This window comes from Vulpes vulpes, chromosome 2, assembly GCF_048418805.1.
Source record: "Vulpes vulpes isolate BD-2025 chromosome 2, VulVul3, whole genome shotgun sequence".
NCBI classification, from domain to species: Eukaryota; Metazoa; Chordata; class Mammalia; order Carnivora; family Canidae; genus Vulpes; species Vulpes vulpes.
In genome coordinates, this window is record NC_132781.1 from 152,915,951 (window position 1) to 152,928,356 (window position 12,406).

At 48.2% G+C, this 12,406-nt stretch overlaps 1 protein-coding gene across 1 annotated transcript; it reads left to right on the forward strand.

The window, feature by feature from the left end:
* Positions 1 to 9: 9 nt before the first annotated feature.
* On the forward strand, positions 10 to 9,355 carry GPN2 (GPN-loop GTPase 2). The gene is made up of 5 exons (XM_026014359.2): positions 10 to 631; positions 1,204 to 1,360; positions 3,721 to 3,881; positions 5,097 to 5,227; positions 8,714 to 9,355. Exons 1-5 carry the CDS (start codon positions 221 to 223, stop codon positions 8,784 to 8,786), a joined length of 933 nt encoding a protein of 310 aa, XP_025870144.1. The 5' UTR covers positions 10 to 220; the 3' UTR covers positions 8,787 to 9,355.
* The last annotated feature ends 3,051 nt before the right edge of the window (positions 9,356 to 12,406 follow it).

The window sequence follows — 12,406 nt, forward strand, 5'->3', positions numbered from 1 at the left end:
CTCGGGCAGTCGCCGTTTCCGACGTCGTCCGGAAGTCGGGTGCTGCTCCGGTGAGTACCGGGCCATTCGGCCCCTTTGCACCGCCAGGTTACCTGCGCTTCTTCTGGGGACACTCGGGCATCGCCGCCGGCCTCCGACGAGGTGCACGACGGGGGTCCTGTCGCCCTCGGCTCGTGTCTCTGCCGAACTTATCCGCTGCGCAGGGGCCCGCGTGCCGCCCATGGCGGGAGCCGCCCCGACCACGGCCTTTGGGCAGGCGGTCATTGGCCCCCCCGGCTCGGGCAAGACCACGTACTGCCTGGGCATGAGTGAGTTCCTGCGCGCGCTGGGCAGGCGCGTGGCGGTGGTGAACCTGGACCCTGCCAACGAGGGGCTGCCGTACGAGTGCGCCGTGGACGTGGGAGAGCTGGTGGGCCTGGGCGACGTGATGGACGCGCTGCGGCTGGGGCCCAACGGCGGCCTGCTCTACTGCATGGAGTACCTGGAGGCCAACCTGGACTGGCTGCGTGCCAAGCTAGATCCCCTCCGTGGCCACTACTTCCTGTTCGACTGCCCGGGCCAGGTGGAGCTCTGCACGCACCACGGCGCCCTGCGCAACATCTTCTCCCAGATGGCACAGTGGGACCTCAGGGTGCGTCTTGGGTCCAGCAGGCTCCTTTTGCAGATGGAGGAACTGAGACAGGAAGGATAGATGCCACGCCCCCATGTCACACAGCGAGGTAGGGGCCGAGTCGCTTTGGAGTTTGGTGTGAGTTTGATTTTAGGCTCTGCCACTGACTCGCTGTGTGGTCCTGGGTAACTCAGTTTCTCTCTCTGAACCTCAGTTTCCTCATCTGCAGAATGGATGTGCTAGTACCCAATTTGGGATTATTGAAAAGATGTAAGAGGTTATGTAGAAAGTGGTATGGTGATTGTTGTGACTTGCTGGGCAAAAGTAAATGATATAGAGTCATATGCAATCAGAGTTGAGCCAGTTGCCCACTGGGAGGCACCGTGTAAGGCATCTTGTAAGGAAAAATGCTCTATATCACCTGGCAGAAGGAAATGAGAGTCACTACCAGAATGAAGCAGAAGCAGGAGGAAACTAATGGGGAAGACTTGCACTCTGTCCTCAGGAGTCCCCAGATTCTTGGGAAAGACTTAGGCTCTGATGTTTCCTGCCTCCCCAGGCCCACTCACCCTATCTCTTCCCTCCCCTTCCAGCTGACTGCTGTCCACCTGGTGGATTCTCATTACTGCACAGACCCGGCCAAGTTCATTTCCGTACTGTGTACCTCTCTGGCCACCATGCTGCATGTGGAGCTGCCCCATGTCAACGTCCTCTCCAAGATGGACCTCATCGAGCACTATGGGAAGCTGGGTGAGAGCTCCGCTTCTGGGCAGGCAAGGAGTCGGGAGTGAAACAGAGCTCAGCTGAGGGAGCTGCCTCCAGGGATCACGCACGGCTTGGTGATCATAGTCACAGGCAGGTCCTAATCCCTGCCTGTTTATTTTGTGCCACTCTGTGCCAGATACTGTTCTGGGCTTTGGGGACAAGAGAGCTATATAGTTGGTGGTATGTACTGCAAAGGAATTAAAACAAAGTGAGTGGTTGGGATTGAGGGGATTGAGCAGTGCTACCTGAGCTGAGACTGCCAAGGCAGAACTGTTCAAGACAAAGCGACCAGTAGGAAGAAAGTTCCTTAGGGAAAGAGCTTTCTGTGTTTAAGGAGAAAAAGGAAAAAGTAGGGGGGCAGGGGAAGCCGAGAGCAGCTGAGGTAGTAGTCAGGGGAAGGGTGGTAGGAAACGAAGTCAGGGGGTGGGCAGGGGCCAGAACCTGTACTGCGGAAGCACCAGGTAAAGCCACTGATGAATATTAAGCAAGGAGATAGCATTAATTAAGATGCCATTGTGGCTATTTTGTGGGGAGTGAATTGAAACGCGCAAGAATGCAAACAGAGATCCTTGAGAAGGTTTTTACAGCAACCCAAACAGAAGTAGTTCCATCCAAAACTCAAGAAATAGGGTTTGCTAGTGGATTGAACACGGAGACCAAGGAATTAAGGATGACTCTCAGGTTTCTGTTTGAGCCAGTGGACAGATAGAGGTCCCTTTGTCAGGGTGGGAAAGATTGAGGGAGAAGCAGGAGGCAGGGGAGTTGCTTAAGGGCCTCATGGCCAGCACTTTTTTCCCAGCAAAATTAGTGTGCCTAGCCAGGGCATCAGTTCCCTAGATAGCATCTCCAGCCACAAAGAAGCCTGGGGAAGAAAACCTGAAATGACTGGCAGTGAACAGGAAAAAGAGTTGTTAGAATCACCATGTCAAGCCATTGTCCAGGGAAGCCTACTGGCTGCCTGTCTGGACCTGGAGGGATGTCAGCACCCTGGAGGGCCTGCCTCAGCCCAGAGTCCTGGCCCATCTCTTGGTAAGCCCAGAAGCCCCCCCCCCCCTTTTTTTAAATATTTTATTTATTTATTCATGAGAGACACACACACACAGAGAGAGAGACAGAGACAGAGACAAAGGCAGAGGGAGAAGCAGGCTCCATGCAGAGAGCCCAACGTGGGACTCAATCCTGGGTCTCCAAGATTGGGCCCTGGGCTGAAGGCGGCGCTAAACCGCTGAGCCACCCGGGCTGCAAGAAACCCCATTTTATCTTTGCCCAGATTTGCAGTCTTCTCAAGCCCCTATCCCCACCCACCTTCACAGACTCCAGCTCAGATGGCTGCATGGTGGTCCTTGACCTTTTTAGCTCTGACTCCAGCCAGTCATCCTTATAAAAGACTGATGTGCCAACCACATGAGGCCGTTTAGGCCCAGAGACATTACATGAATAACCCAAGGTCAGTCACACAGCTAGCATGTTAGCTGACATGAAATCTAAGCCCAGGTGCACCTGGCTCCAACTGCTTCATTCCTGGAGAAGAATGTACCTGTCAGACAATCCAAAAAGTTTGTTGGAATGCCCAGGACATTATTCCTTGCAGGCAGAGGGGTGACCATTTCTGATTAAAATACAGGAGGCAAAAAAAAAAAAAGGGAGGCAGAGGGGTGCCTGGCTGGCTCCGTTGGAGGAGTATGTCACTCTTGATCTTGGGGTTGTGAGTTTGAGCCTTACATTGGGTGTAGGGAGTGCATCAATCCAGCAGCCTGATTGCCTTCGCTCACTTTGGGACAGATCAGTTGAGTAGCCCAAGACTTGAGTTTTCTGGCAGAAATGGGCAATGACTGAAAGGCCCACTTTCCTTCTCTTAGAGGAAGTTTGCATTCGTAGAACTCTGAGTCCTCTGGTCTGGTATCCTCATTTTACATTCAGAAGGAACTGGCCCAAAAAGGGAAAGTGATTTACACAAGAGGCACCCTATTAGGGGCCTTACAGGTCCTAGGGTACAACTACCTGGCTGTGAGCTCTGTGTGGTAGGGACCAAGCACTGTTCTTGGGACACATTCCATCTTGTTATTTATTACCATTCAGCAAGTGCTTGTGTGTACTAGACACTGGGATTTAGAGCATTTAATCCGCACAGCAGACCCATCTAGCTAGGAAATGGCAGAGCCAATGGGTAAAACCAAGTATTTTCTTTTGAGTAAGTACATTTCACTGTGTCAACAAATACTTGCTGAATGAATGAATGAATGAGTAAATGAAGACAAAAGGAAGGAAGAAAGGGAATATGATCCCTGTCCTTGGATCTTTTAGCCTGATGTCAGCTGCTCCTGAACACCAATTTCTCTCCTTAGCCTTCAACCTGGACTATTACACAGAGGTCCTGGACCTCTCCTACCTTCTCGACCACCTGGCTTCTGACCCTTTCTTCCGCCACTACCGACAGCTCAATGAGAAACTGGTGCAGCTCATTGAAGACTATAGTCTGGTCTCCTTCATCCCTCTCAACATTCAGGTACTTGGGACTAAGAGGCCTCTTCCCCATGCCTAGCCTAGGCTCTGACAGTGCCTGGGATCTCACCAAGCCAAGGGTACAGGAGACTTTGAGGGGTCAAACAGTGGGTCTTTGTCCTGGGTCCAACTATCATTCAGCCCCCCTTGGTTTTAGGACCAGTGGCTCTCATGGGGAGGGTTCCAGTAAAGAGAGTGAGCCAAACTTCGGCCCTATCTATTCTGTTTTGCTGGGTTCTCTATGCATGTTCCCTCATCAGTGCAAAAATTGATGATTTCAGGGATCCCTGGGTGGCGCAGCGGTTTGGCGCCTGCCTTTGGCCCAGGGCGCGATCCTGGAGACCCGGGATCGAATCCCACGTCGGGCTCCCGGTGCATGGAGCGTGCTTCTCCCTCTGCCTGTGTCTCTGCCTCTCTCTCTCTGTGTGACTATCATAAATAAATAAAAAATTAAAAAAAAAAAAAGGATGATTTCAGAAAGTCATCCTCAAGGCCAAAGACAGGTCTGTCAGCCTCCTTCAGGATGGGCAACTGCCTATTTGACTTTGCAAAGTAGTACCCAACCAATGTGTGTGGACTTGAACAAACTTGTCTCTTCCCTGTTTAATGCCACAGTTTTCTCCTCTAAAATGAGAAAGTGAACCCTACAATATTAATCATAACAACTATCACTTCTTGAGCACTTTCTGCACTAGGCATTGTGCTAAGGACTTGTACATGCATTATTTTGATCTTTCCTTCCCATCATGTGGTATATGGACTGTTCTTATCACTATTCTGGAATAGCAAATAGGTTGTATACATATTTATTGGAAGTCTACCATTAAGTAGACTAAGTACTGTGCTAGGCACTGAGGATTACCTCGACAAATAAGTCCCTGGCTTCATGGGGTACAAAGTCAAATAGGGGAGCTAGATGAGTTAATAATTTGTCAGTAGTAAGATGGTAGGATCAGAGCTGTAATAGGATAGATCCAGGAGACTGTGGGTGTGCATAGAGGAGCTTATCTGTTCTGATTTGAGTGGGTTGGTGGACAGGAAAGACAGGATGTAGCCAGGCCTCTAAGGATGTGTAGAACCATTCCAGACACAGAAGCTGCATGTGCAGAGGCTTCATGAGGCAAGGTTGAGGGGGGTGTTTGGAGACTACAGGTGATTTGGTACATCAGTTCCACACACCTCTGTTTCACTCAAAGCTGTCTGTCTCTTCCCTGCCCAGGACAAGGAGAGTATCCAGCGGGTCCTGCAGGCTGTGGATAAAGCCAACGGCTACTGCTTCGGGATCCAAGAACAGCGAAGCCTGGAGGCCATGATGTCTGCCGCCATGGGTGCTGACTTCCATTTCTCCTCGTATCCTTGCTGTCCAGCCTCTTGGCTATAGCCAAGGGGAGACATGGGGCTCAGGGATGGCCACATCTACCCTTGTAGGTGACTGACTTCATGTTGACTAGTTGGGCTCCCTGGTGACTGTCTCTCAGATGCAGAATCCTTAGAATCCTTAGAAGGATTCAGCATTGATTGTACCTAAGGACAGAGGAGGATAGACTTTGTCCTCAGGTACAGAAGGAGCAGCAAATACAGATGCTGAGAAATGAAAGGGCCTTGGTCATTTGGGAGAGATGCATGGGGGTTGGTTTGCTTGGTGTCCTGACTGTGAAAGGGTAAGAGGGATGTATGGGTGCAGGGGCAGTAGCGGGCTTGCAGTGGGGGCCTCGTGTGCCCTGCTGAGGAGTGTGGACTTGAGCTAGTGGGTGGGTAGGGTGAGCCAGCATAGTAAGGTTGTGTGGAGTGTGACACGATCAGGTGTACATTTTTTTAAAAGTCCCTTCAAGTGCAGAAATTGCATTTAAGGGATGCAAGTGGGGGCAGGAGAGTGTTTACAGTCTGCAGATGAGAAGAGATGAAACAGTAAGAATAGGAAGAAGGGTGTGAACTGGATGAAAGGAGATGGATTACCGGAGTTCGCAACCAGATGGTTATAGGATAAACGGAAGTAGAGCAGAAGTTAGACTGTCAGGTTTCTGGCTAATACAGCAGTATGGTGTGGCAAGAAAAGGAAGAGGAGAGGGCAGGTTTGTCATATGAGTGGAAGGTATGGGCCCTAGCAAATGTGCTGTATTTGAGGGGACTACGGGACAGCCAGAGCTGTCTGGGAGGCGGCTGGACCTTCAGACTGGAGCTGGATTAGTGACCGTTGGGATGGAGCTAAGGTCCTGTGTAGGCCACATGTGAGGCAGGACAGGGAAATCCAGGCCCATAGGATAGTTTCAGATATTTGCCTTCAGCACACTGGAGGCAAGGGGGGCTCCAGAGTCCTGGGTATGGAGGAAGAGAGTTCCAGCCAGTACTTACAGATCTGTGTCAGGCCCTTTCACATGTGGGAAACAGAGCTCCCAGGGAAACAGGTTAGAAATGGTGGCAGCAGAGTGCCCAGTGCTCCCTGAAGTGGTTGAGTTGCTACCTCACACCTGCGGTTATTGGCAGCACATTCGATTGCATGTGCTCAGCGCAAAAGGGCAGGGGCCGTTCCAGCAGCGCTCTGATTTTTCGCACACTGTGCATTACTTTATGCATTCGTACGTGTTATTATGCAAGAGTCTACATATGAAACTGTATACTTTTTTAATAGATGATTGAAGGAATTTTCAAGGGTATTTTTAACCATACACTTTTGTGATGGTTTTACATTCTGTCCCCTCCCCTAATCTTCTTAAGGTTCAAGTTTAGTCTGTGTATAAGATTAAGGATTGGCATAAAGAAGGGGAAAGTCAGCTCTGCCAAGGAGTGGGTGGGTAAAGAAAGCTTCATGGAGGTGGTGGCACTTGAGTTGTATTACCTTTTTTTTTTTCTTAAGATTTTATATTTATTTATTTATTCATTCATTCATTCATTCATTCATTCATTCGTGAGGGACACAGAGAGAGAGAAAGAGGCAGAGACACAGGCAGAGGGAGAAGCAGGCTCCATTGCAGGGAGCCTGATGTGGGGCTTGATCCCGGGACCCCAGGATCACGCCCTGAGCCAAAGGCAGATGCTAAACCGCTGAGCTACCCAGGTGTCCCTGTTTTATTTATTTATTTCAGAAAGAGAGAGAACATGAGCAGCAGGAAGGGTAAAGGAGGAGGGAGAAGCAGACTCCGTGCTGAGCAAGGAGTCTGGTGTAGGGCTTGATCCCAAGACCCTAGAATTGTGACCTGAGCCCAAGGCAGACACTTAATCAACTGAGCCACCCAGGTGCCCGAGTTGCATTATCTTAAAGTAAGGATTAACCAGGCTGATTAAAAGGGTAAGAGAATTCAAGGCAGAGAGAACAGTATATACAAAGACGTGGCGGTTCAAAGTTGAGGTATGTCTGCAAGTAGAATAGCATACTTAAGGGCAGGACAGGGCTCTGAGTGGGAGCAGTGGCAGAGCCAGACAGATGGTGAGATAGAATGCAAGGTTTTGTGTGCCCTGCTCAGGAATGTGGGCTTAGGTTGGAGACGAGGCAAGTTTGAGATAATTACATGTCAAGCAAGGTGGTTTCCACTCATCCTGAGTGATCCTCAGGGTCGACTAGCACAGGAACAAGGCATTACCTCCTGAGGAAAAGTGAAGAGGAAGGGGCACAGGTTCAAAGTCAGTTTGAGTAGAGGTGAGGTGAATTTGGGTGGAGAGATCTGTAAGAGATGGAGAAGAAGGTCTGTAAGCTGACATCATTTGGTGGGCTACATACTCTGCTTCCAGGATCACATTTAAACCTCATTCAATCCCTTTTTATAGATGAGGCAGTTGGGGCTCTGAGAGTGACAGGTGCAAGGCTTCTCCCTGGATGTGTTGGAAGAACGGTTCAAATCCCAGTCTCCCTGGTTGTCGAACTTTAGTTTCTGAGACTGGAGTCATCTAGTAGAAAAGCCATGGTGGCCAACCTACCATGGTCAACTGTCATGTCCTTCTCAGACGCACACCCCGACCTCAGGCAGCCAGCCTCACAGGGCTCCCTCAGGAGTATCACAGTCTTTTCCTCTGTGAATCTGATTTGTATCCTTCCTGCTTCACTTTCCTGCTGTCCCACAGAGAGGAAGACGGCACCCAATAGCCCAAGAGGAAATTCATTGCTATCTTTGAGTTCCCCTGAATTCCTTCCCATGGCAGAAGAGAAGTCAAACACTTACTGAGCACCTGCTGTATGGCAGGTGCCATACTAGGCATTTTATATTTGTTGTCTCATTTGATCCTCACAACAGCTCCATTTTACATATGAGAAGAAAGGAAGTGGTAAAATCAGGATTTAAACCCCAAAGTGGGGGCACCTGGGTAGCTCAGTCAGCTGGGTGTCTGCCTTCTGCTTAGATCATGATTCCAGGGTCCTGGGATCAAGTCCCACATCAGGCTTCCTGTTCAATAAGGAGCCTGCTTCTCCCTCTCTCTCTGCTGCTCCCCCTGCTTGTGCATAGGTGCTCACACTCACGGTCTCTCTCTCTCTCTCTCTCTTTCTCTCTCTCTCTTTGTCAAATAAATTAATAAAATCTTTTTAAAAATAAGTAAATAAACCCCCAGTGGTCTGGCTCTGGAGCATGTGCCCTAACACAGCCACAGGGTTAGTGCTCTCTGGTCCTTTGATTCTCAGCAATATGAGGAAAAGACAAATATAGGAGCATTTGGGCCTGGATGTTTTGAGGGGCTTCTCAGACCCAATTAATTCCTGTTGTGTGGAGCTATAATGGTGAGAAAGGGAGAGGAATGAGAGCAATCTGCCAGACATGGCTGGAGAGCCAGCATCAGTAGAGGTCAGATCCTGCCCAGATTAGTTCCCATCCTTCCCTCTGTTACCAACCTTGACACACTCTCCCTCAGTACCTTGGGCATCCAGGAGAAGTACCTGGCACCCCCAGACCAGTCCGTGGAGCAGGAAGCCATGCAGCTGTAGCAGCAAGCTGGACTCTAGAGAATGAAAGGCTTAACCCAGCATTGGAGACCATGGCAGTTCCCACTGACAGGACAGCTCAGCCAACTGCAGATCCAAGAGCAGCCTTCCCAACTAGAGCACCCACCACCCCCTCTGTGGTCAAGAGCTCTGGATATGTGGCCAGGAATTCAGCATTGGCCCCACTTGGGCTATGAAGGAATATGCTACAAATACAAGAGTTTATTTTCTACTTTTTGTGACTTCTAAACTTTCTTCAACCATCCAGGCCCAGAGAGTTGAGGCAGAACAGAAGAATGTTGCTTTTCTCAGAAGAATTCTGTTTGTTTATTCGGGGCAGTGTTTCCCCCCAAAGCACAGGATTGTGCTAGAGGACTGACACCCAGTCTCCAGGTGCGCAACTTTGTTAATTTTCGGTTTTAGCCTAGACTCAAGCTTGAGCTTTCACAGGCAACACTTCCTAGCAGATCTTATTTTCATGGTATTTATTTTATGGTTTTGTTTCTTTTTTGGAAGTGTTAACCAGTTTTCCATTTATATGAGTGATTAAAAGTTTACTTTGAAATTGTTTATAAGAAGTGAGTTATTTAAAGAAAAATATTAAGTACATAACGTGACATCCTGAGGAATGTGGCAAACACTAAGGGCTTGAAGTTGGAATGGTGGTTACTTTTGCTCTTCTTGCAAGTGGTTGGATGCAATTCACATTTTCAACCAATAGGTGGCATCCCAGGCCTTTTTAATTTTATTTATTTATTTATTTATTTATTTATTTATTTATTTATTTATTTATTTATTTATTTATTTATTTTTTGCTTGTAGTCACAGCCTGGAGGCAGCAGGGGACAGATGGCAGTTGTGCCAGAAGTCTCATTTGCAGACAGTTGGTCCTGTTAACACACAAGAAGGGCTTGGCATTTTACAAAGTGCTTCCACACACATGGTTCTCATGTGGCTCTCACAGCAACTGGAGATTTAGACAAATCAGGATATTATGAAGCCCCATTTTACAGTGAGGAAACAGATGAGTTTGAACTTTGGTCAGCCTGACATCTCATTGTTCGCTTTGCTGACTTCTTAATTGTGAGTTCTTAATGGTGAAAAGTCACATCCCTTCTCCCACAGGATCTGTAGCCAATCAGGAGAAAGAATTTAAACACCTATAGAGTATTACTGAATCATAAAGGCAAGATAGGTCACGGGTGGTTTGGGCAGTTGAAGAATTCCACTTAGGAAGATCTGTTCACAAGTGGCATTGAGAGGGGGATGACTGAGCTTTGCTTCCCAATTGGGGGAGTCCGAGCAGAAGGCAAAAGTAGGGGGGCTATGAGGAGGCTCCTCCAACTGGATAAGTATGAAAGCAGCCAACCTCCACTCCCACGCCTGGCCCTATAGGGGATAATAACCAGGTGCTGCTTCCCCAGCCTCTTTCATCTGAGAAGTTCAAAGCACCACACCCCACCCCTATTAGTACCCTACAGTAGGTGGGGAGTATCAACAGAGCAAGCCAGGGAAACTGAGGCCAGGAGGCACAGCCTAGGGATGGCTGTGAGTCACTGGTGGGGCCTGAGCCCAAGAATCCTGACGCCCAGGTCGCTGGACAAATCCCTCATCAGGTAGAGTGTGAGGGTGGGTGCTGTTTTTGAACATAGTACCAATAGCTTTGGTCTGGGTTTCTGATGTTTACCCCATCATCCTGGCTCTCACCAGAGCAAACCAGCTGGAAGGAAGGTGTCATTTGAACTTGATGACCTCAAATCCAAGCACTGTCAGCATGTATTCTCTGCAGTCATGGAGTGAGGAAAGATGGAAGTCATCCAAACCTTAATTTTTCAGGCCTTGGTTTAACAATAAGGGTGTTTTCTACTCCAGTAAATGGAGCTCTGTTCACCTTCTACTGATGGCAAAATGATTTTCTGTTCCCTTGCTATGGTGGGGAGGGGACAGCACGATGAAGAAAAGAAGAGACACCTAGGTCAATCTGTTTAGCATGAAACCTGTGGAGTATGAAAAAGACCATCCTCTGATTTGACTGGCATGTGGCAACCATTCTTGAGATTTTTTTTTCTTTCCTGATAGAAAAGTAAAAAACTTGGAAAATGAAAATAGGTCACCTATAATCCTGTAACATATCAATAAACAAAAATATTTGTAACCTACAATAAATTTTCTATTCAAATGTATAAATACATTTTGGTTTTTGGTCTTATTTTTCTGTACATTCAGAAGGATAGCTATAGCATTTGTATGAGTGGAATATGTTATACTTGCTTTGTAACCTTTTTTTTTTTAGTTAACACTATTTCATGCAATTAAAAACATAAAGACTTTTTTAGTGTCTACATGATAATATTCCATGGTAAGGCTATGACATTGTTCACCTGTCCAGACTCCCGTGGTTATCCGAGTCATTATCAGTTTTTTGCTATTGTTAGTAGGGCTGTGATTACATCTTTATACTCAAATCTTTGTCTTGAGTCTCTGATTTTTAACTTATGATTAAGTCCAAAAATGAAACAGCTGATGTTTCCCAGGTTCTGGATTCATATTGCCAAAATGCCTTCCAGAAAAGTGGCACTTTGCATTTCCCAGGCACCGTCTGAAAGCACTCTTCTCACTTCCAGACCTCACTTGGCAATCATGAACAACTTCTGGAGGGAGGAAACGGAAACTATCTCTGAATGCCTTAGAAGGGACCTTATGGGTCATCTCTGCTAACCACTGACATTAAGATATATGCATTTACTGGCTCTGAAGTGGGGATTCCCCCCAAAATTGGAAGATACTGTTTGGAACTTATCAGAGGCCACAGCTAATTGGAAAGGCTTCCAGCCCAGACAAAGAGGCTTAGGAGTGAGTGTGACGCCCTAAAACCCACAGAGCTGAAGCACAGCCAGTCTGCTCTCAGCTGTTTCTGAATTAGCAAAATGCTCATCCACAGTTGGCTGAGAAAGGAAGCCTGATCCCATTAGAGTCTTGGGGAAGGTCTGTCTCAGAGATTCTCTCTCCTTTCCCAGGGCTCCTGAGTGATGGCAGACCCATCCCAGCACTACCAAGATCCATCCTGTTTTTGAAAGCAATACGGAGGCCCAACTACCCAGAATCCTGGAGGGAAATTCTCTAGCAAGCTGAGTAGCCCCCCTACTCTTTTTCCTTTTCTTTTCTTCTCCCTCATCCCTGGCTGTTGAGGCCTCACCTAGCCTTTAGGAGGAAGAGTCCCAGATTAGCACACACTTCAATGGCATCAGACCTGCTGAGGGTAGGGGAAAACCATACTCATTTCCAACCCATTGTGTCCTTCATTTCCAGCCAAGAATCCAACTTCAGACAGCCCCAGATGTCCAGGTGGCCTAAGACTGAGGAGCTATGGGGGGGATGGGCTGGGGACTTGGAGCCCAAATGAAGTGAGAAAAAGTATTGGTAAAGTCCTCTGGGGGATCCCTGGGTGGCTCAGCGGTTTGGCACCTGCCTTTGGCCCCGGTTGCGATCCTGGAGTCCCGGGATCGAGTTCCACGTCGGGCTCCCGGCATGGAGCCTGCTTCTCCCTCTGCCTGTGTCTCTGCTTCTCTCTCTCTCTCTCTCTATTATAACTAAATAAATAAATCTTAAAAAAAAAAAAAAAG

What these genes read in the sequence shown, in the direction of transcription:
- GPN2 (XM_026014359.2), top strand. Translation starts at nt 221, where the DNA reads ATGGCGGGAGCCGCCCCGACCACGGCCTTTGGGCAGGCGGTCATTGGC. An exon ending in CGAGCACTATGGGAAGCTGG is followed by an intron (nt 1,361 to 3,720) that starts GTGAGAGCTCCG and finishes TTCTCTCCTTAG; the next exon opens with CCTTCAACCTGGACTATTAC. An exon ending in GCTGACTTCCATTTCTCCTC is followed by an intron (nt 5,228 to 8,713) that starts GTATCCTTGCTG and finishes ACTCTCCCTCAG; the next exon opens with TACCTTGGGCATCCAGGAGA.